This window comes from Paramisgurnus dabryanus, chromosome 18 (genome assembly GCF_030506205.2).
Source record: "Paramisgurnus dabryanus chromosome 18, PD_genome_1.1, whole genome shotgun sequence".
NCBI classification, from domain to species: domain Eukaryota; kingdom Metazoa; phylum Chordata; class Actinopteri; order Cypriniformes; family Cobitidae; genus Paramisgurnus; species Paramisgurnus dabryanus.
In genome coordinates this window covers 36,713,603-36,737,844 of record NC_133354.1, presented here as the reverse complement: position 1 = coordinate 36,737,844, position 24,242 = coordinate 36,713,603, and the positions used below count along the sequence as shown (strand labels likewise).

The following is a 24,242-nucleotide window of genomic DNA, read 5'->3' as shown; positions in this document are numbered from 1 at the left end:
TTTCAGTGATGTCACACCAAGTAATGTTTTCTTTAAAGAATGATTTATTTATTGATTTATCACATTATTTTTTTAGAACACCATAATTTTTTAAGGTAAATGAAAATTAGCAGTTTGCTTCAGTTGTCTGTAGTAATTTACGGAATTACAGTAATGAGAAAAAAAGGTAGAAACTTAAAGTACAGGTAATATTACTGTATATATAAATGAAATTGGAATTTATATTTATATGAAATTGCAGTCAGCAGTGTTTGAAAGGCACAAGGCTGAAATCTTTTCTGTTTTGAATGTGTGGTTCACAGTTTTGACAGCAGTGTGTTAGCATTTGAACAAAGTGCTGTAAATCCACAGTGTTGTGCAGGTTGTGGTTAAAGTCATGGGATAAGTGTGTAAAGTTTTGAAAACTGTGTTCAAGCAATGAAAAATGATCTAGAGTTTGGTCCACATGAACTGCTGCTGTGCAGACTGTAGTTAGAGTTTTGCACATGTGACTCCAGTTGTGCCCACTGTCATTTAGCAATCGAAAAAAACTGTAACCAATGCTTTAATATTCACAGGATACAATATGCAATGTATTTCTTACTTAATCAGTATTAATCATTGAATAATTGATGTAATAAATATAAGATGTTGTCTTTGATAAATGTTTATTAACCAATGAAATGAAGGTTGCATACAGAATAACCTAATGGGGGCAGGGCAGCTCAACCTTGAAGAACAGAATCTCCTGTGTGTGTGTGTGTGTGTTTTTTCTTTCCTAACAGATGGTTTTTAATAATGATTAAAGTGTTTCCTTAGAAGTAGTATTGCAGTAAAAGATTTAATATGTGTTTATCTATCTAAATAAGTTAATGTGTGCCTTATTCATATAACCAATTTTACGAATAATGAAATGATGTCATGATATTGAAATATGTTTTACATAATAATCACTTTCATCTTACAGCTTATGTTTTTTATAAATGAATGTTTTATTAATGATTTGTTTTTAAGAAAGCATTATAACATGCTATGTGAAGTGGAGGAGTACTAGAGAGGAACTGCAGGGCTCCCAGGGATGAGAGGAGAACAGTTTGTTTTTTCTTTGTCTATGTGTGTCCATCTTTGCCTACAGGCTGAAATTGGGTGTGGTAAGGGAGTCAGATTCACGAGAGACAGCAGCCTTTGTGGGTGGAGACTTTAAGAAGAACGACGACGCCATATACTCTTTAAATAAATGTTTTCCCAAATGCTGTGCATTCGTTGCTTGCCGCTTGTGGCCTTGAAACGATCCAGCGCGCTGTTAAACTTTTTCATATCTGATTAATAAATATTTGAACTTAGATATTTGTATATTTTGCCTTTCCTCTAAAATTATGAACATGCAATGGACGCCTTAAAGTCCAACAATTTACAAAAAATTACATAAATAAATAAAAAATTTATTAAAAGCATACAGCACCTGGTATTCCCAGGCAGTCTCCCATCCAAGTACTAACCAGGCCCGACCCTGCTTGGCTTCCGAGATCAGACGAGAGCGGGCGTGCTCAGGGTGGTGTGGCCGTAAGCGAGTGCTGACTCGATTCGAGAGACACTTCAAGACTAATGTGGCAACGCAATGACATTGGTAAATACTTACAAAAAGGAAGTAATTATGGGAAAAAATTACATGAATAAATAAATTATTAATTAAATGCTTACAGCACCTGGTATTCCCAGGCGGTCTCCCATTCAAGTACTAACCAGGCCCGACCCTGCTTGGCTTCCGAGATCAGACGAGAGCGGGCGTGCTGAGGGTGGTGTGGCCGTAAACGAGTGCTGACTCGATTCGAGAGACACTTCAAGACTAATGTGGCAACGCAATGACATCGGTAAATACTTACAAAAAGGAAGTAATTATGGGAAAAATGACATGAATAAATAAATTATTAATTAAATGCTTACAGCACCTGGTATTCCCAGGCTGTCTCCCATTCAAGTACTAACCAGGCCCGACCCTGCTTGGCTTCCGAGATCAGACGAGAGCGGGCGTGCTCAGGGTGGTGTGGCCGTAAGCGAGTGCCGACTTGATTCGATAGACACTTCAAGACTTATGTGGCGACTTCCGGTTATGGCGGCGCTAGAGTGAGACGTGAGGTACGGAGCTCCCAACTAAGTTAACTTAAACAATCCGCCTTAAAGAATTCTAAATCGACGACAGTACTTGCTTTAAAATAATAATCCTGTTGCACTTAGAGCAATCCAATAAATATGCCTAATCCAAGGAAAGCGGACAATAAGAAAGAAGATACTCAAGATACGAGACCGTCATCTGACCCTCCACCATGGTTTCATGCAGAAATGGAGAAGGGATTTCTTAGAATTCAGGATTTATTCGATGGACGTCTCAGTAAAGTCACAGAATCTCTTGGAAAAATCAGTAGCGAAATAAAATCAATCAATCTGAGAATGGTGGAGGTAGAAACAAAACAGACTGAACTCGATGAAGCGGTAACGGGCCTTCACAAAGACGTCGCGGTTATCAAATCGGCGGTGGACGATGAAGTTAAACAGTTAAAAGACAAACTGGATGAGCTGGAAAACCAATCTCGCCGTCAGAATCTACGTCTTGTTGGTTTCCCTGAGGGAGTGGAATGTAGGAATCCGATTTTCTTAAGGAATGGCTACCCAAAATTCTTGGAAAAGAGGACGATACCTACGAAATTGAAAGAGCTCATCGCACTCTGCAAAGACGACCGGCGGAAAATGGTAGGCCACGGGCTATTTTGGTCCGTTTTCTTCGGTATGGAGATACACTTAAGATCCTCAATGCTGCCAGAGAAAAGGGAAAGCTTACATATGGCAACTCTACTATCATGATATTTCGTGATATGTCATCGACCCTCTTCAGAAAGCGCCAAGAATTTAGCGCACTTAAAAGACATCTACGCAGTAACGATGTCACTTATGCTATGCTCCACCCTGCGACACTGAGGATCCAGCTACCTGAGGGACAACGATCTTTTAATTCCAAAACCTCAGCGGAGACTTATCTTCGTCAACATCATCCACACCTGACTGTCCATTGAGACACTAACAAATGGCATAGCAAAGAATCCCGAGAATCCACATTAAACTTTGACCAAAATAATCACCCAAAAACTATGCAAAAATAACGGTACCAAACTAATAGGGGTGAGTTTTATTTTTATTTTTTTATGTTTGTTTGCTTTGTTGTTTTATTTCTTTCTTGAATGGACATCAACGATATAATTTTGTCAAGGGTAAACTATATATTTATAATTTGGTTTAAGACAAATGAGATTTTACTTAATATATTTTGGATTTTGACTAATGCTCAACCTTGACTGTAAAATTGTCTGCTAAAATGTGTGAACTTCGGGAGTGACACAAGGATTGTTCGATGTAAATATCTTTGCCTGAAAGTACGTAATAGCCTATATAAGTCATATATTTGAGGGGCTTGGTACCTGGGAGTTAGTTAGTTCGGTTGGACAAAGAAGAAGTCAAGTTTGACTGCATGTTGCGGTGCACAAACAGTCATCAGGGTTTAAAGTTTCACACTTCGTTTGGGGAAGTGGTGGGAGGGTTAGGGGAGGATAGACAGAACGCGTGTTTTAATTATTTGATTTTTGGGATGCTTAGAGATAACTCTATAAGTTACATCTGTATGCAAATACTCATTGTTAGTCAATGTCAAGTAGTCTGAAATATAAATATGTAACTTGGAATGTCAATGGGTTAAATCAAAGACTTAAAAGGAAAAAGGTAATTTTATATCTCAGAAAACATAATATTGGAATTGCTTTGCTGCAAGAAACGCATTTGACTGACCCTGAACATCAAAATCTTAAAAGACAGTGGCCTGGACAGGTGTTTTTTTCTTCATTTACATCACAATCTAGAGGAGTGGTAATACTTATTGACAAAAATATCCCCTTTCAAATGGAATCTATAGATAAAGACAAATCCGGTAGATATATTATCTTAAGAGGCACAATTGCTATGCAAAGAATTACTTTAGTAAATGTATACCGTCCCGAAATGGATGGAGTTGAATTTATCCACAATTTATTTTTTAAACTTGCCTCTCCTATCACAGAATTAATAATTGGAGGGGACTTTAATGTAGTTTTGGACCCAATACTAGACAGATCATCTTCCAAAGGGTTAGCGCTAAGTCAAGTTGCCAAGGCTTTAAAATACGAACTCTCGTGTTTTAATTTGATAGATATATGGAGATTTAAAAATACAACAAAAAAAGAATATTCCTTTTACTCACATAGACATAATAGTTATTCCAGAATTGACTATTTTTTTGTTCCGAAAGCGAAGGACTATTTGATTGAATTATGTGACTATCTACCAAGAATACTGTCAGATCATGCCCCTTTACTGATATCAGTGCAATATTCTCCGGAGTCGCCGAACTATAAGCTTTGGCGATTTAGCAACCATTTATTATTGAACAGTCCTGAATCGGTGAACTTTATAAATAATAATATAGACAACTTTATGATTACGAAAAGTAACTCAGCTTCTTCGGGTATAGTTTGGGAGGCTATGAAAGCATTCTTACGGGGCCAGATCATCAATTACTCTTCCAATAAGAAGAAACAATATCAGAAAAAACTGCAATTATTGGAAAAAGAAATATTAACAATGGAAAGACAACACTTTCAGACTAAAGATCCTCAATTATTTCAGCAACTACAAGCCAAAAAATTAGAATACAATATTATGACATCAAAAGAAGCAGAAAATGCACTTCTCAGATCAAGACAGAGATATTATGAACACGGGGATAAGATAGGAAAAGTTTTAGCGTGGCAGATAAGAAAAGAAGAAATTAGTAAATCTATAACTACCATAACTTCCCCGGACAAAAAAAATATTAAACACCCTAAATTAATTAACCAGGAATTCCTAAATTTCTACAAATTGCTGTATAAATCTCAAGGAGTAAATGAAGCTGACATCCAAAACTTTTTATGCAAATTGAATATCCCCGTTTTAAGTGATAATGACCGAAAGAACTTGAGAAAGAAATTTCGAAAGAAGAAATTCAATGTGCCGTTTTTGCCTTAGCTGGAGGTAAAACACCAGGTTTGGACGGGTTCTCTTTGGATTTTTATAAAACGTTTTTTTCAAAATTAGCTGATCCAATGCTTTCAATGTATTTGGAGGCAATTCATAAAAAAGAACTACCAGAAACGCTAAATCAGGCTTTAATTACAGTTTTGCTGAAACCTGGAAAAGATCCTAGTCTATGTGCTTCATATCGCCCAATTTCATTGCTTAATTCCGATTATAAAATTTTTACTAAAATGATTGCGTTAGCTTAGAACGGATTTTGCCTAGTCTAATTCATATGGATCAAACTGGATTTATTAAAAATAGATCATCCTTTGATAATATAAGGAGGCTTATGAATATTATCTACTCTGCAAAACAAGTTGACTCTCCAGTGATCGCTCTTTCCTTAGATGCAGAAAAAGCCTTCGACCGAGTAGAATGGTCTTATTTGATAGCTATATTGCAAAAAATGAATTTCGGTCCTAAATTTATTGATATGATTTATATGCTGTATAAGAATCCATCGGCAACCATCCGTACTAACTCTGATTTATCTTCGCATTTTAATTTATCAAGGGGAACTAGACAGGGATGTCCCTTGTCCCCATTACTTTTTGCGTTAGCGGTGGAACCCCTAGCCATTGCAACACGAGCACAAGAAGAAATCTCTGGGTTAGAGATAGGAGGGTATGTACACAAAATATCACTGTACGCGGATGACATACTGCTATATCTTACTAACCCTGAATTATCTCTATCCAAATTATCTCAATTACTAGAAGATTTCAGAGAAATATCAGGCTACAAAATCAATATAAATAAAAGTGTTATGATGCCATTAAATTTGACTGCAGAGAAAATGCCTTTAAATAATATCCCTTTTTCATGGAATACAGAAAAGATAGTTTATTTAGGGCTTAATATTCCTTCGAAGTTGGAGGAAACATTTTCTTTGAATTACTCCCCACTACTTAAAAGGGCAATAAGAGACCTAGAAAGATGGAACTCATTGCCGATATCACTAATTGGCCGGATAAATTGTATAAAAATGAATGTTCTTCCTAAATTTTTATATTTATTTCAAACTCTCCCAATTCCCGTCTCACAAAAGTTTTTTAATAATCTTAATAGCTCGATTAGAAAATTTATTTGGAATAATAAAACTCCAAGGGTTAAACTCAAGACACTACACATGGCTTTTAAAAATGGTGGATTACAACTCCCGGATTTTTTGCTTTATTTCTGGGCAGCACAAATGAGAGCAGTATGGCTCTGGCAGATGAATAACACTGATCCACCTGCATGGATACAAATTGAAAAATATCATGCAGGAGTAATTCCCTTAGACAAGGCTTTATTCATTCCCCTGACTTATGTTATAAAAGAGATTAATAACCCATTCATAAAGCACACTTGTAAATTGGGATTTGAGATAAGGAAAAAATATAAATGGCTATTACCATTATATAATAACACTCCATTTCATAATAACCCAGGTCTTCCTGAGATACTAAGAGATGGATTAACACAATATTGGTATAAAAAGGGTATTCAAGTGTTTGGAGATTTGTATGAGGAAGAAATACTTATGACATTTGAACAATTGAGAACAAAGTTTTCTCTTCCTATAAAACATTTCTTTAAATATTTTCAGGTGAGACACTACATTACTACATTACAGGGAGGTGACTTGAGACCCCTTTCCTCCCTCTCATTAGACAATATTATAAAAGAGAAAAGAGGGTCCAAAGGTTTTGTGTCATATATGTATACCTATCTTATTGATCTGTATGGAGAGGATGTACTACCTTCTAGACCTGTACCTTTGAAAAAGATGTATGGGAACTCATTTGTAAAAATGCTTTAACATTTTCATATAATTGTAGACATAGATTGATACAATTTAATATTATACACAGGGTATACTATACACCAGAAAGACTACATAAGATAAGTGATTCATATTCGGAATGTTGTCCTAGATGTAAAATAGAAGTTGGTACATTATTGCACATGTTTTGGACTTGTTCAGAACTTGAAACCTATTGGAGAAATATAATACAAACAATTGACAAAATTGTTAATGTTAAACTTTCATTTGATCCGAGATTTGTAATATTGGGGGATGAATCTGTACTCCACCTTGATCAAAGGAAGAACTTACGTTTTGTTAAGATGGCTCTGATAGCAGCAAAGAAATGTATAGCTATTCAATGGAAATCAGAGAAACCACCAAGTCATACTGTTTGGCTCAAAGAATTGTCGTCTTATGTTCCTGTTGAGAAAATTATGTTTAATTTGAAAGGAAACTCATCAATGTTCGACAAGATTTGGGGCAAATTTGTTGAGTATATAAATAATTTGGATGGTACATTGATTGGGAATGCAGAGGTGATAATGTAACTGATTTACTGTAACACATTATTTGTATTATTAGGGGTCAAGCCCAGAATGGGCGAAGACCCCTATTGTATCCGTTAGTTTTCTTTTTCTTTTTCTTTTTCTTTTTCTTTTTAAATATTATTCTTCTTCCTGTTCCATTGCGGTCTATGGCAGCCCATAGAACCGTACATAGGAAAGTTATGAAATTTGGCACACTGACAGAGGACAGTCCAAATAATATCCCTAGCAATTTTGGAGTCTCTATCTCAAACCCGCTAGCGCCACCAACAGTCCAAAGTTGCACTTACGTTTTTGCTTATAACTTCTGATCCGTAAGTCCTAGAAACGAAATTCTTGTTTCCTCTGATTCCTTGGTTCAAGACGATTCGATTAGACCCTATGACGTTATTTTCCGTCATGAAAATTTTTCCGCCATTTTGAAATATTCGTAAAACCTACTTTTGCGAACTCCTCCTAGAGTTTTTACCCGATTGCCACGAAAATCGGTATGCAGCATCTAGAGACACTCAAGGCAAAAAGTTATTAAAAGAATTTCGATAAACCAATCCGTTCTCGTATAGCGCGTCAACGAATTTTACATAGAGCGCAAAAAAACTGATTTTAGGCTGTATCTTCGCCAAACTTAGGCCTATTGACATGACACTTGGTACTCGAGATGCCAGTCAGGAACGGAGGGTGCATGCACAGTTTCGTTGCAGCGCCACCTAGTGGTCAGACGAATGTTCTATACGCCTATAACTTTGGCTGCGATAAAAGTATTTTCACGGGACTTGATTTTTTGGAGTCCTGAGTAGTCGCCGAGTCCAACGATACCAAACATGCCAGGATTCGCCTTACGGTTAGCCCTGTGCATCAAAATAGCACTTAAAAAACACGCGCGAATAACTCCGCGAGCGTTATTCCGATCGACACGAAAACACCATAGGAAGAATATTGCATTACCTTCTGAACAAAAAGTTCTATTGGCGTTATATTAAAATTTTCATCAGAAATGGCCGAAAAATGCAAAAAACGAAAAATTACCTTTAAATTTTGCATTTTTTACACATAAATGGTTATAACTTCGCAACGAAAAGAGATTTTTTCACCAGATTTGATACGCAGATGTACGACCACAGTCTGAGGCCACACAAAAAAAAATGGTATGCCTCCACCACTAGGTGGCCCTATAATTGAACAAAATCTTTCATATCAAGCAAGCCCTATGGTCATACAACTATTTTATTGCTTAACTAAAGTGTATAGTCATGAAACTAGCTAGATGTAACACAGTCATGACCTAAGGTTGCATGCACAGTTTTATCATAGCGCCACCTAGTGGTTTTGAGATAGAAAATGGCTATTTTTGCCTATAACTACTGCAAAAACACATCTAAAACCATGAGTCTTCATTTATTATTCCTTTCATGAATTGAACTATAATCACTGGTGCATGTTCATTTACTCTCTAGCAACCAATGAGAATACCTTATCAACCGTTTTTGCAAGAGCTTTTTCTCTGCATCAGAACATTGTAGACACATGGGGATGGTGTATTTTGACTCATTTAACTTGTTGTAACATGTTGTGACACCATGGGCGTAGATTTAGGGTGGGACGCTAGGGACATGTCCCTACCAATATTCAGAGAAGACTGAATTGTCCCTAGCAATAATTTCGACCAAACATTTAATCTGTATTCATATATAACCACTAATGTCCGTCTTGTTCTTGTGTTTTCTATTTTTTACTTATTATATTTTTGTCAGAAATCATTTAAATTAGATTAGAAATCTTTTGCAATCCCGTTCTGTAAAAATAACGCTCTATGTGGTACACAAACGGTTAACAGCTTTCGTTCTCTGCAATGCCCGCCTCCGTAAGTCACATCACTAATATGATTGGCTTTGCATTTCTTTAGTCCCGCCTCTCTAACGCACATTGCTAATATGATTGGATTAGCATTCTTGAGTCCCGCCTCTCTAACGCACATCACTTTTTGATGGGCTTGTCTTTACTCGCTACGTGTGATAGGATGGTTTCACTTTGTACAATGCGCCAAAGTTCACTCAACAAGACGTGCGTGATTATTCAGGCGACAGGTAAGTGAGGAAGAAAGTATTATTATACCCACTGTAACTGTTTCATGCACAAAAAAAGTTGTGCCACATAATGATTCAAGGACAGTGTTTTCACCAATACAGGACAATCCCATGTTAACCCTGAGGAGTTGCAAACTTGTGTCAACCTTTTATAAATGGGGTGGCAAGGTTATTTAGAGGGTCCCTAATCCATGAAAGAAAATAACCCCAACATGGTAAAAACATGAATTCATGTCATGATTGCTGAATACTTTCATTACTGCACTGTGGTCATTACTTGCACAGATGTAGACATAATGTTGCATTTTAAACAAACTATTTTTTTCACACTGATTAACTGTCTGTTAATGAAAAGAAGATTTAATGTAAACTACAGAAACGTTAATAAACTGTGTTCAGGAAACAGCATGATATATATACCTACTTCAACACTGGGATTTTTTGGCAAAATTAAATTAAGAATTGAATATTAATTGCATATTCTTCAATATTATAAAGTTAATATGGATTCATATATGTTACTATGTGATTTTCTTTTTTTGACAAAGACTTAAACAGCTACTGTTTATTAGGCTCTAGGACATAACGAATTGTTTATTATAGTACATTAAATTTGGGATGGCACCGGGGGTGGCGAGTCAGATGTCACTGAGTAAAGTGCATACTGAGTTGTCTGTTGTTTATGTCAAGTAAACGGTGATAAACAGTTTTTGCAATGCGACCATTTTATTTATGTCCCCACCAATGCCAGAATCAAACCTACGCCCTTGTGTGACACATGTTTTGCCACTGCAAATATCACTCACATGTTCTTCAGTGCTCTAATGTTCCATGACTGTCAATAACAGAACGACGATTGCAGTAGACAAGAACAGAGATTATTTTTGTTGATTATTTTTGCGTTTTTTCATCTGAAATCATTAGGTTTACCTAGGTTCTTCGGTCTGCTTATCCAAACTCAACTTTACACCCTTCTGTGCCCTTTTCGGCTTGACCCCGGTATCGCTGCTTGCAGCTATATTTTGATTTGATTTTTTTTTTTTTTTTGCTCTTACTTTATATATTTATTTATTTTTTTCTTATGCATCTCAAAACTTTATTTTAATGTCCATAAGTGTTCTGTCTATTAGGGGGTTGTAAAGGGGTGGGAGGGGGGTTAGAATACTTTTTGTATACTGAATTGAAGCTGTAAGTAATTTTTTGTGAAGAAAAAAGTAAATAAACATATTGATAAAAAAAAAAGACTTATGTGGCAACGCCATGACATCAGTGAACGCTTACAGAAAGAACGCATTCATGGGAAAAAATGACATAAATAATTAATTAATTAAATGCTTACAGCACCTGGTATTCCCAGGCGGTCTCCCATCCAAGTACTAACCAGGCCCGACCCTGCTTGGCTTCCTAGATCAGACGAGAGCGGGCGTGCTCAAGGTGGTGTGGCCGTAAGCGAGTGCCGACTCGATTTGATAGACACTTCAAGACTTATGTGGCAACGCCATGACATCAGTGAACGCTTACAGAAAGAACGCATTCATGGGAAAAAAATGACATAAATAATTAATTAATTAAATGCTTACAGCACCAGGTATTCCCAGGCGGTCTCCCATCCAAGTACTAACCAGGCCCGACCCTGCTTGGCTTCCGAGATCAGACGAGAGCGGGCGTGCTCAAGGTGGTGTGGCTGTAAGCAAATGCTGACTCGATTCGAGAGACACTTCAAGACTAATGTCGCAACGCCATGCCATCAGCCTATGCTAACAGAAAGATGCATTTACAAAAAATTACATAAATAAATAATTAATTAATTAAAAGCTTACAGCACCTGGTATTCCCAGGCGGTCTCCCATTCAAGTACTAACCAGGCCCGACCCTGCTTGGCTTCCGAGATCAGACGAGAGCGGGCGTGCTCAGGGTGGTGTGGCCGTAAGCGAGTGCTGACTCGATTCGAGAGACACTTCAAGACTATTGTGGCAACGCCATGCCATCAGCCTACGCTTACAGAAAGAATGCATTTACAAAAAATTACATAAATAAATAAAAAATTTATTAAAAGCTTACAGCACCTGGTATTCCCAGGCAGTCTCCCATCCAAGTACTAACCAGTCCCGACCCTGCTTGGCTTCCGAGATCAGACGAGAGCGGGCGTGCTCAGGGTGGTGTGGCCGTAAGCAAGTGCGGACTCGATTGGAGAGACACTTCAAAACTAATGTGGCAACGCCATGCCATGGGAGAACGCTTACAGAAAGGACGCATTCATGGGAAAAAATGACATAAATAATTAATTAATTAAATGCTTACAGCACCAGGTATTTCCAGGCGGTCTCCCATCCAAGTACTAACCAGGCCCTACCCTGCTTGGCTTCCGAGATCAGACGAGAGCGGGCGTGCTCAGGGTGGTGTGGCCGTAAGCGAGTGCCGACTCGATTCGATAGACACTTCAAGACTTATGTGGCAACGCCATGACATCAGTGAACGCTTACAGAAAGAACGCATTCATGGGAAAAAATGACATAAATAAATAATTAATTAAATGCTTACAGCACCTGGTATTCCCAGGCGGTCTCCCATCCAAGTACTAACCAGTCCCGACCCTGCTTGGCTTCCGAGATCAGACGAGAGCGGGCGTGCTCAGGGTGGTGTGGCCGTAAGCGACTGCCGACTCGATTTGATAGACACTTCAAGACTTATGTGGCAACGCCATGACATCAGTGAACGCTTACAGAAAGGACGCATTCATGGAAAAAAATGACATAAATAATTAATTAATTAATTAAATGCTTACAGCACCTGGTATTCCCAGGCGGTCTCCCATCCAAGTACTAACCAGGCCCGACCCTGCTTGGCTTCCGAGATCAGACGAGAGCGGGCGTGCTCAGGGTGGTGTGGCCGTAAGCGAGTGCTGACTCGATTCGATAGAAACTTCAAGCCTTATGTGGCAACGCCATGACATCAGTGAACGTTTACAGAAAGAACGCATTCATGGGAAAAAATGACATAAATAATTAATTAATTAAATGTTTACAGCACCTGGTATGCCCAGGCGGTCTACCATCCAAGTACTAAACAGGCCCAACCCTGCTTGGCTTCCGAGATCAGACGAGAGCGGGCGTGCTCAGGGTGGTGTGGCCGTAAGCGAGTGCTGACTCGATTCGAGAGACACTTCAAAACTAATGTGGCAACGCCATGCCATGGGAGAACGCTTACAGAAAGGACGCTTTCATGGGGAAAAATGACATAAATAAATATTTAATTAATTAAATGCTTACAGAACCTGGTATTCCCAGGCAATCTCCCATCCAAGTACTAACCAGGCCCGACCCTGCTTGGCTTCCGAGATCAGACGAGAGCGGGCGTGCTCAGGGTGGTGTGAGAAGAAAATATGATGTACCATGTGTCAAAAATTATGATTTATGACCTTGATTTACGACCTAACACCTTATGAGTTGTTTTGCTTCCTGTAATAAAATATTATGGTGGTAATTGTTGTTTATACTCCGGAGATGACTCCGGAAATGACTCCGGAAATGACTCAGGAAATGATGTTTATCCAGGTGTCCTATGGTCTCTGTTGTTTCACGCCTCCCCTCTCATACGTGAGTGTTTAAATGGGGTCTGGTAGTTTGTATTTTAAACAAGAATACAGTGTAGTTCTAGTGTTGCAATGGTTGCTCCAAAGACTCCTAAAAGGGCGAGACAAGTGTTGTGTACTTCTCCGGCAAGAGGTACTGTGGAAATAGAAGAAAGGATTACTTTTGCTCCTAAGAAAAAACTAAGTGTTAGTTTGACAAAGTTTCTCCATGAAAATGAGAAATTTGTGAGATATGATTTCACAATGTCTGATAGACGTGTGGGGAGATATCTGTTTGACAAGGAGTCACGGTGCGTCAGGCTCTTTGCGGGCGATCTTGGAGATGGAATCACTACTGATGATCCTTGTCTGATGTTCCCTGCTAAAGACTGGTTCATATTTTATAATTATGTTTGGAACAATTTGAACAACTGTGGCGACAACCCTTTGTACATCGCAGAGTGGGACAGTGAGGTTCCTCAAACAAGATACCGGGTGGTTGGAGACCATTGTAGAAAGCTGCCAGATGACTTTGTTTATATTTTTCGCTGCAACGACAAGACAAAGATCATGGAATATACCTGGCCTATTCCAGAGTCTGAGCATCACAAGTACTATGACTTGGTATATCTGTTTCAATGGAAAGATGTGCGAATGTTTGACAACATTTTTTCATGCATTGACAAATTGTTTAGATGGTGTCAACTTTATGATCGCTACACTTCCGTTAAAGTGAAGTTGTTCCACCCCGAGAGGTGTGTCTCCACCTCGAGGACCGGCCTCCTAACCCCACCTACCTATTACAGCCATTAAAAATGGCTCCAGTTTGGATCATTCAACACACTTGCTTAACAGGCTTCAAGAAACTATGGCTTCCCCATGCTACACCAGTACCTTTGCGCTCCCCGTACCAGGACTTGATGAAGATGAAAGAACCTACAGCTGGACCAGTGCCCTCAAGCCGGCCCCGGCGATGCCTGATGACAAGGCAACACCCTACACCGGCAGCAACCCTCTTGAGACGGCCCCGACAATGCCTGATGTTGTTCCAGCAGGCTACAACAATATCCTTGGGACTGCTCCGGCAGTGCCTGATGAGGTTCCAGTGCCCTACAACCCCAGCCTTGAGACGGATACTGCAAAGCCTGATGATGTGTCATCCCCAATGGAGATCACAATGCCGATTTCTGACAACTCTTGGCTGGATACATTTTGTATGGATCTGGGATATCACAACCTGACCTTCCTTACGACTCCTTATGGTTGTACTGGTTCAGTAGCTGGAGCAGCACACTTTGCGGGGGTCGACTCCACAGACGGATGTATCCGGACTGACGGCTTCAAGATCATAAAAACAATCGTCGTGGCACTTTTGCAGCATCTTGTTGACAAAAAGCTGAAAGAGATCTGTAGCGGTTGTGAGGTTAATCATCCTAGTCAACTTAGGCATAGCTGTATTTTTGAGCCTAATGCCTATTTCTTTGACTTTTACTTTGAGGAACTGTCACGTGCTCTGTTCAAGCCTGAACTCAAACATATCATTTCTCAAGCATTGAGCCGCTGTGGATTAAGGATTCATCCTCTGAGGGTTCAGGGGTCAGTTGACAGCATCTTGCACGAACTGCGTGAGGAAATTTTTATTGTGGAAAAACTTTCTGAGATCAGAGAAAAACTTGGAGGCCCTGACAACGAAAGGATTGTACGTGACGCTGTGGACAGCTGGAAGGGTATCATTCATATTGACTAAGTCTAACAAAAACCATGGGGAATACATGCTTTGTGACTGGATTGGTGAAGTGCCTACTTAAACATCGTATTAGATGTGAGATGACCAGCTTGCTTTATAAAATTGTTAATGAAAACTCTGATGTAACTGTACCTGTTAACAGATGTGTTGTGGATACTAAACGCCTTATAAATCTCGAGAACCAAATGTCTGTCGTAAGAAATATATCTAATGATTGGTCTGCACTGATGTGTTTATGCATTAACAAGGGTGAATCAATTACTGTAACTATTAAAAAAATTTTAGACTTGATGACTGAAGGTGGTACCTGTATCAGAATTACAGACATATTATGCATGTGTACCTATGTGTCTGATTTATGTGTATTTACAATGTCTAGTAATGATCAGAGTTATGTTTGTGAAATTATTGAAACACTGGTTGATTACCTTATTGACAAAAATATTGTGATGTGTATAAAGTTTCTACACTACATTGATGACTTATGATGTAATATCTTTCACAATAAAAACTTGTATCACTTTGAACCTCTGTGTTATTCATCTGTGGAGACTGGTGTTACAATATGTCTGAAGAAGTAATGAAAAGGATTTATTACACGCCTTCAAACCCCGGTTCTTTAGGTGGTAAACAACGTTTAAAAGATGCTGTTTTGAAAGAAACGGGTGTTCGCTTAACCAATGATGAAGTATCAGAATGGCTCTCCGGCGAAGATGCTTACACACTACATAAGACTGCGCCTTTAAAATACAGAAGAAATCGGGTATTTGTCTATGGCATCGATATGCAGTTCCAGGCTGATCTAGTTGATATGTCTACATATGCTAAGGAAAATGACAACAATCATCTTCTGTTGACATGTATAGATCTGTTTAGTAAATATGCTTGGACACGTGTGTTAAAAAACAAGTCCGCAGTAGAGGTTGCTAAAGCCTTTGAATCAATACTGGAAGAGGGACGTGTACCAGAGAAAATACAAACAGATAAGGGGAAGGAATTTTTTAACAAACATTTCCAAAAACTTATGAAGAAGTACAACATTACGCATTTTGCAACATCCAGTGAATTAAAATCAAGTGTAATTGAGAGGTTTAACAGGACTTTGCGAGGAAGGATGTGGCGATATTTAACGGCTACAAACTCAAAACGCTATATCGATATACTTCAAGACATAACACGTGGATACAATGTCAGCTATCATAGAAGCATCAAGATGAGGCCTATTGATGTAAACAAAGAAAACAAATCCGAGGTGTTACATAATCTTTACGGTGATAGCCAATCTCACAGTGTAAACCCCATATTTAGATACAAAGTTGGCGACGTAGTTAGAATTTCTAAAGTTAGAGGTCCTTTTGCAAAAGGGTATGAGGAAAACTATACGCAGGAGTTTTTCACTATATCAGCATGTATACCAAGAGAGCCACCTGTTTACAGGTTGTGTGATTATGATGGGGATGTCATCGAAGGCGTTTTTTACGAGGAAGAGTTACAAAAGATACTTGTAAGTGAAAACAAAGCGTTTAAAGTTGAAAAAATATTAGACAAGAAGAAGAAAGGAAACAAAACATTATTGCTGGTGCAATGGCTCGGATGGCCTGCGAAATTTGCATCATGGATCGATGAAAAAGAGTTGGTTGATGTTCAGCCTTCAATAAAATAAAGGACCAGCATACATGGCATACATTTGTGCAAAAACCTACCATGGCTGAGGGTGGCTTTTATGTTACATTGCCCTGCAATGCTTCGTTAGCAACCTTTCCGGGAAATAAAATATCTAATTATACAACCAGCTTAGCAAGAACTATGAATCTGAAAGGAGAATGGGAGGTGGGTTTGATCGAATTTGAATATCCTACGTCATGGTATACATTTAATGAGGAAGATGCTATCTTTATTCTCGACAATGGTATAAAACATATCACTGATTACCCTGCTGCAGGCAAAGAGATTGAGATCTTCATCAACGGCGATCAAAAGACATCGAACGTACTTTACAGAATAAAATCTGGATATCATGACAACATTGTTTTCTTGATCAGGGAGATCAATGCAAATCTACCATCGGGTCTGAGTTTTGGATTTGACCACGTTAAAAACAAGGTGTTTCTAAAAGGACCCCCAAAGACATCACTAAAGTTTTTCGGAAAGTTGGCAATAATTTTAGGGTTAAAACCGGGGATTGCAATAGAGACAATCCCTCCAACTCATGATAGTCATGGTATCGGACACACATCTGTGACGTATGCGCCCCATCAAGCAGACATAAATGGAGGTTTCTACACCATGTATATATACACAGATATAATAGAATATCAATCAGTTGGTGATTATCATGTACCACTACTAAGGTGTGTCCATATAGACGGTGAGAACAACAAGGTTATTAATATTAGATACGACAGACCACATTACGTACCAGTGAATAAATCTTCTATCACTGAGATAAGTATACAAGTGAAAGACGATCAAAATCAAGACATAAGTTTTAGTTACGGTAAGGTGTGTGCTAAACTACATTTTAGGCCTGTGAAACAACGTCTTTTTTAGGGGTTTTGGAAAAAATGGCATATTACAACAATCATAATACTGACCCCATGCGTTACGTAGCCTATTATCAGAATCAGGCAGGCAATGGCCTTCCTGGCTATGCAGGGGGAGGGGTTATGTATGTTGCGGGGTTGGCAGGCCTTTTTCGTGGACTCTTTAGAATGGCTATACCATTACTAAGACATGGATTTAACATAGCTAAACCACATCTTAAATCAGCTGCAAAGAACATAATAAGTGATGTTGTTAGCCATACAATGTCTCAGTCTTTTAACAATAACAATAATAGTCAAGAAGGTTCAGGACTGATGGTAATGGCACGCAAAAGTGTCTAGACCCCCAGGTGCCCGGAGGAGTGGCCAGACACAAAAGAAAAGAAAACGACATCTGAAAAAAACTTCAGTTGTAAAACGCAAGCGCAAGGAGTCGGGAAAGTGTCCGGCATCAAAAAGGAGAAGAAAGACAATATTTTAGACCATGGCTTTACTACACAGCATGTCAGAAGAATGTTTAAAATCAGAGCTGGATCTGTTTACAGTACCGCTGACTCAGATGGCTATTGAGAAAAATACATATATAGAAATACCTCCATTATCAGCAATTTCAGACTCTTCACCTCTGGAATTTTTTATTGCCGGAACGGGGGAGGATTATGTGGATCTAAACAATACATTGTTATTTTTACGACTCAAAATCACAAATCCAGATGGCACAGATATTGCAGATGGTGCTCCTGTGGGACTTTCAAACTATCCAAGCTGTTCGATCTTTGGACAGGTTGATGTGTCGCTGGGGGACCGACTTATATCACAAAGTACTAGTACATACCCTTATCGGGGGATAATAGAATGTCTTACCAATTATGGGAAAGATGCTCTTGAAACACTCTTCAGCGCTGCTTTGTTTTACAAAGATACAGCGGGCCATATGGACGTGACGGATCCTGCGGGGGCAAACCGAGGGTTGACAAAGAGGGCAGCCATCACCAACGCCAGTAATGTGGTCAAACTTCTCTCACCTGTTCACAGTGACATTTTCTTTCAAGAGAAACTGATGCTTAATGGGGTTGATATTAAAGTTCGTATGACCAGAGGAAAAGATGAATTTTGTTTGATGAGAAGCGACGCTACGGCCTACAAGCTAAACATCCTGTCAGCATCTTTATTTGTGAAAAAAGTGACAGTATCACCGGCTGTGAGATTGGGTCATGCACAAGCACTGCTTTCAACCACTGCCAAATACCCTATCGATAGAGTATGTCTGAAGAATTTCTCACTACCTGCAGGATCGCGTGTCTGCAATCAAGAAAACTTGTTCTTAGGAACTCTACCAAAATCTATCGTAGTAGCGATGGTTGATAATGATGCTTTTGTGGGGGCGTATGATAAAAACCCCTTTGCATTTAAAAACTACGACCTTGAATTTTTATCCATTTATGCCGATGGCGTCCAGATTCCTTCAAAGCCATTGCAACCTGAATTTGGAAGCGATTCTGCAGTGAGGGAATTTTATCAGTTAGCCCTGGCCTCTGGTAGACATCTTAAAAATCAGGGACTATCTATTGATAGAGAAGAATTCCTACACGGCTATACACTCTACGCATTCAATCTAACTCCAGATGAGGAGTGCGGTCAGCACATTTCGCTTATTAAGAGTGGTAATATTAGACTGGAAGCCCGTTTTAGACAACCCCTCCCACGGACAGTAAATTAAATTTTATACGCTACTTTTGACAGTGTTATAGAAATATCAAATCGTCGGCAGGTCCTGGTTGACTACTATTAATACTCAAAATGAATACTGTACAGCTTACATCAGTTATGGACCGGATTTCCTGCAACATCCATTTTCTCGGAGTACTACCGTGTGATTATCTACCGAAAGAGCCTTTAAAAAAATTACCATCAATGGTTATATTGAACACACATCCTTCTGGACTTCCTGGTCAACATTGGTTAGCCATCTACATAAACGAAGAGGGTGTAGGATGTTTCTTTGACAGTTTTGGCAATAAACCAGATTACCAAGGTTTTCCATCAATTATCAAAAACTTTTTAAAACTCAATTCTAAGGAGATACAACATTCGAATGTGCAAGTACAGGATTTTACATCAGACACATGCGGACAGCATTGTGTATTTTTTCTTTACCATATGACAAAGGGATTTGACTATGATTATGTACTGAAAATGTATAGTGATGATTTAATTAAAAATGATAAAAAAGTATCAACTTTTGTGAAAAGATTCAAACAAACTAACTGTAATGAAAATGTGTTCAAATGTATTCAGTGTGTACAAACAGGTGAAATGTTTATGCCTGAATTTTCTTAATAAATAACAACCAATGACAAGTATTACATCTTTTGGGGTCTTTATTTACGACATTCAACATTACAGATAACAACAACAATAAACATTCTCAGTGTTTTTAAAAATTTAGCCATTGACCTCTTTCAAGAACAGGGGGTGAAAATACATGCCCCTCTGAAAAATTAGATTTTTCTGGAGGTGTACCCTGATGACTCTTTTTCCTTTTATTACTCCTCTTAGACGAGTTTGTAATAACTGAAGTAGACTTGTTTTTGAAAGAGTTAATTACATGTCTGACATAGTGGTTAGGTACAGTAGAGAATGGTACATTTAAAATAGCAAATGCCTCCAGAAACTCGTTCCATCCAATAGGTCTCCGTTCATCAGCGACCTTTTAAGGGGCTGTGATGCTTTTAACTAAATCGAGCATGTGTGATCCAGGAATCAATCTACCTTTAAACACAAACTCTCCAGAATCAGTCCATGATGTGATATCCTTAGTTTTAGATAATTTATCCAAAATGTATCGAACATTTTTAACACTTCTCTGTGGGACATTCTTTAAAATATCATCAGTAACATTAGACAAAGTATCCGGCGCATTCACAGGACCCATCACAACAGGGTTTTCATTTTCAATGTGATCAGGCTGTGGAAGAGTTAATGTTAATGTGTTGGTTTCCCTGTCCGCTTGTCTAGAAAGGTTTAAAAATCTCTGCAAAACACCTGTATACATCTTAGCTTTTTCATATGTGTCCAGATCAGATCTGTAGAGAATATTTCTTATGGTCATGTCCAAGTCATTTTCCACGGTATGTTGAATAGATTCACGAGGGGTACCAGTTTTCAACTTGTCCAGCTGGTGCTGCGGTACTAAAAACATTTTCTCAGCATACTCCATCAGCAGATACTTATTTAGAGGTGATCAAACTGGTTATGAATGGTATTGCAACACTTAAAAGAGGTAACAGAAAACCTCCTTGTTGATTGATTAACCTTCTTTTTCTACCAACTCCGACCTTCTTATCTGCAACAATTTTGATTTCGCTACTTCTTCTCTCCAGTTTCCGATATTGTAGCGGGGTGAGAGGTATATTGCCATGAAGAACATTTAGAGCTACTTCGCACAATGTAACAATGAACTCATCCGTAGCAACCTCTAAAATAACACGTCTTTGTCGAGGTGTAGCCTTTAATAATAGCTTTAAAAGAGATAGGTTTCTTAAAAGTCTAGCAGACATTCTCAAATATTCGATAAATTCAGCGCTTCTTTTTCTGAATGTATACAACAGGATTTTGTGAGAGCAAATCTGTTCTGAGACGATATTGCTCCGGAGTTTTAGCTTTAAAGTCGATCAGTAGGTAGCCGAAGGGGTTGCTGGTAGCATCTTCATAACATTCCATGAAAAATTTAGTATTTCGAGGGTACATCTGTCTGGCTAGCACGTTAATTTGGGTATTATCTCGGGGGGTTTTAAACAGAACCATATAATTGGTGTTCAAGCTGATGGTCCTGCTGGATTTACCTTGACAAAACAAGTTCTGAACAATATACAATGCACTTAAATTTTTGTGATGTACATAATTTGTAAACACTCTTTCAACTTCAGAATTACCACTGGCATCTTTCATAACATCATCTAAAATTAAAAAATTTGTTTTGTTGGGTGGAAACAAAGAGTCGTCGTTTAGATTCTGTGGAATTCCTTCAATAAATTTAATGTCAAACATTTTCATCAAATCATCATACATTGGCTGCCAACAATCATAAATTAACACAATATTTTCAAAATTTTTAGAAACAATTTTCTCAGCGTTTTGTAACAGCATTTTTACAAAGAATGTCTTTCCAGAGCATGAGGGCCCTGAAATTACCATGGAGAAAGGATGCTGAATTCTGAAATCAAACCCCTCTGTACCTTGCATACCCCGATAAGCATAAGTCATGATCAATATACGAAGGGGCGTGTCGTGAAATCCTTCATCAATATTCTTTTGTCATAAACGACACGAAACTTCTTAACAACTGACTTGTTTTTCAGTGTGAAATTCTTTTTATTTCTGACAATGGTGTCAGTGTGGGCCAGGAGTTGCCGAGTGCTTTCAGATGATGCTACAAAATCGTCAACAAGGCCTATTAAAGACTGTAGTGTGATAACTTTAGAGTTCTCTGCTGTCTGCGTTACGCCCTTAGACTTGAGACATATGTGTTGTTTTGCAGTCCGGTAACCATATGTTTTAGGACCTGCGGAACAAAACTCTGTAATGGTATCATCAGAATCAAGTTCATTAGTGAGATCCCCTAAATAAGGTCCCAATGGAGGTACCCAATCTCCATCTCTTGAGACATAGATAACACTATCTGTATCCCCATACAAGAGTCTATCGCCCAACCTATCCATAAGGTTGTACAACTCCAACCGTGCATGTGCCGTCGTGAATGCCCCGATAAACACATTAACATCTCGGGTCTCGTAAGAGGACCCCTCTGCATGTTTGTATTGCACCAAGGCAATTGTGTTAGACACAAACATGAAAAATGTTACTTCGTACTGACATCCAAAGATGTACTGAGAAAAATCTTGAGCATTTTTCAAAAGCTTGCAATTAGGCATGTTCTCTCTGAGAGAGAATCTCCCCCACAACGAATTAAGCAACAATTTGTTGATCGATCGACGGGAGGGATTATTGCAGATCTTTTCAGGATCGAGCTGAATACCCTCTTTCTGGTAATAGTCATCAATGTATGCCTGTTTATCCGCCTTTGTGATGACATGTGACGGATAACCGGAGGCCTGCTGTTTAAACTGTAAAAATGTTTTCACGTAGCCACAAAACAGTTTGTCAGACGTTTGAGGAAAATGCCACACCTCATCAATTTTCACGACTACATAACCCTTTTCAACAGCCTTTAACAATTCAAGGCTAACCCATGTACCAGAAATTGCTCTTTCCTCATCTGTGTGTGTACAAGGTATGATTTTGCACTGCTCATCCACACAGGTACGACATAAAGGAAACATCAGCTTACCACAACTCCTGTATGGTAACACGGGGTGAAGCAACTTTCTGGGAGGAAGGACTGTAGCCTTAACAAGCCCAAAATAATTTTCAAGGTCTTGAAAGTCCTTGAAGATTATTTCAGGATGGCCAATGGGGTAGGGTTTTCGAGACTGCACAAAAGGGTATAGACTTGTGAAATCAACATAGCTAATTCTCTCCCCCTCTGCAGCTTTGTGGTACAACTTGTAAGCATTTGTACGGCCACCAAACAATGCATCACGTGGTTTCAGTCTTTCTGGTGCAGAATAGGTAGACATAAAACTCATCACATCCGGGTCAGTCTGTTTAAGCTTTCGCCATTGACACTCCCACATCACCTCCAGGTCAATATTGTAGGATTTTTTCAAAACCTCATTTCTGTCGTTAAACGTACGATAGAGGACTCCATATGGTATTTTGGACTGCTCATTTATGCTGTCAGGTTTAAAACAAGACTTACAGCCGTGGAAGTGGCACCCAGCGAAGTCTAATCCTTTCTGCACACCATCGCTTTGGACATAAAATCCATCGAGGTAGAAATTACCAAATTTCATTTCACCGTGATTCAGAGCATGATGCATGTCGACATCACGTGTCTTTTTCACATATTCAAGCCACTCAATCGAAACATTCGAGAATGTCTTGTGCTGATGTATGTATGCGTTGTTATGGGTCAGAGCTATAGTTTTAGATTTTAGAAAGTGAGTTTTGAACACACCCATACAGCATGATGCTAAAGTCATAAATCTGAAGGGGTCTATCTTTGTACATGCAATTAACTCTTTCCTGTACTTACTACATGCATCCTGAAGTAAGACAACATCATTCATACAGTACAATCCAATCTCTTTTCTGAAGTCAAAGACTTTCCCTTCAAGCGTGTCATACCATTGATCAAACTTTAGCCTGGCACTATCAGTCATTGTAGCATAGCCGTAGTAGTTTTTTGCAGGGTAGGGGCCTACATAGTATTGATTCTGCAATGTATTGAAGAGATGGGGGAAGTAACCCTTCTCTGTAGTGGTCAAATTAAAGGCACAGGTGTCTTTGACAACGCCATAGGCATAAAACTGAACGAGTCAATGTATCGTTGTTTGTAAGTCTCATCGTACATGAAGGTCAATCTACAGCCTTGCATGATAATGTTAAGCTTGAGACCCTCGCTGCAGAAATACTCTAGGACTAAGAAGTTATCAAAACCTGCCCCATTGTGCGCCACAAATGTGTAGTCTTTATACCTCGGCTGTCTGAATCTGCTAATGAAATCCCCTACACACCCTTCACCTGCACTTTCAAATTTCTCACCGCTAAAGGTCATGGCACAGACATAATTAGCAACATGCTTACCATTATCACAACGGGTTTCAAAGTCGTAAAATATGTAGAAATCCTCAACCTCTTCGACAGGTATAGGTTGTATGAAACATTCATGTTCACCATCATGACTTACATCCTCACCGCAATAGCAGCAGCAATCTGCG

General features: G+C 38.8%; 1 protein-coding gene, 5 non-coding genes and 7 pseudogenes across 6 annotated transcripts; 1 reads left to right on the top strand and 12 right to left on the bottom strand.

The window, feature by feature from the left end:
• Nucleotides 1-1,429: 1,429 nt before the first annotated feature.
• On the bottom strand, nucleotides 1,430-1,548 carry LOC135752989 (5S ribosomal RNA). The gene has a single exon (XR_010533435.1). It is a non-coding gene; the product is annotated as a 5S ribosomal RNA (ribosomal RNA).
• Nucleotides 1,549-1,673: 125 nt separating this feature from the next.
• LOC135753036 (5S ribosomal RNA) lies at nucleotides 1,674-1,792 on the bottom strand (annotated as a pseudogene).
• A 124-nt stretch (nucleotides 1,793-1,916) lies between these two features.
• LOC135753060 (5S ribosomal RNA) lies at nucleotides 1,917-2,035 on the bottom strand (annotated as a pseudogene).
• An 8,836-nt stretch (nucleotides 2,036-10,871) lies between these two features.
• LOC135753054 (5S ribosomal RNA) lies at nucleotides 10,872-10,990 on the bottom strand (annotated as a pseudogene).
• A 122-nt stretch (nucleotides 10,991-11,112) lies between these two features.
• Nucleotides 11,113-11,231, bottom strand: LOC135753234 (5S ribosomal RNA). Its single transcript, XR_010533539.1, has one exon. It is a non-coding gene; the product is annotated as a 5S ribosomal RNA (ribosomal RNA).
• A 121-nt stretch (nucleotides 11,232-11,352) lies between these two features.
• On the bottom strand, nucleotides 11,353-11,471 carry LOC135753158 (5S ribosomal RNA). Its single transcript, XR_010533470.1, has one exon. It is a non-coding gene; the product is annotated as a 5S ribosomal RNA (ribosomal RNA).
• Nucleotides 11,472-11,593: 122 nt separating this feature from the next.
• On the bottom strand, nucleotides 11,594-11,712 carry LOC135753063 (5S ribosomal RNA; annotated as a pseudogene).
• Nucleotides 11,713-11,833: 121 nt separating this feature from the next.
• LOC135753246 (5S ribosomal RNA) lies at nucleotides 11,834-11,952 on the bottom strand. The gene has a single exon (XR_010533551.1). It is a non-coding gene; the product is annotated as a 5S ribosomal RNA (ribosomal RNA).
• Nucleotides 11,953-12,073: 121 nt separating this feature from the next.
• Nucleotides 12,074-12,192, bottom strand: LOC135753011 (5S ribosomal RNA; annotated as a pseudogene).
• Nucleotides 12,193-12,317: 125 nt separating this feature from the next.
• On the bottom strand, nucleotides 12,318-12,436 carry LOC135752996 (5S ribosomal RNA). Its single transcript, XR_010533442.1, has one exon. It is a non-coding gene; the product is annotated as a 5S ribosomal RNA (ribosomal RNA).
• A 121-nt stretch (nucleotides 12,437-12,557) lies between these two features.
• Nucleotides 12,558-12,676, bottom strand: LOC135753105 (5S ribosomal RNA; annotated as a pseudogene).
• A 125-nt stretch (nucleotides 12,677-12,801) lies between these two features.
• LOC135753160 (5S ribosomal RNA) lies at nucleotides 12,802-12,914 on the bottom strand (annotated as a pseudogene).
• Nucleotides 12,915-17,884: 4,970 nt separating this feature from the next.
• On the top strand, nucleotides 17,885-19,120 carry LOC135752953 (uncharacterized protein F54H12.2-like). The gene has a single exon (XM_065271252.1). It carries the CDS (start codon nucleotides 17,885-17,887, stop codon nucleotides 19,118-19,120), a length of 1,236 nt encoding a protein of 411 aa, XP_065127324.1.
• Nucleotides 19,121-24,242: the final 5,122 nt, after the last annotated feature.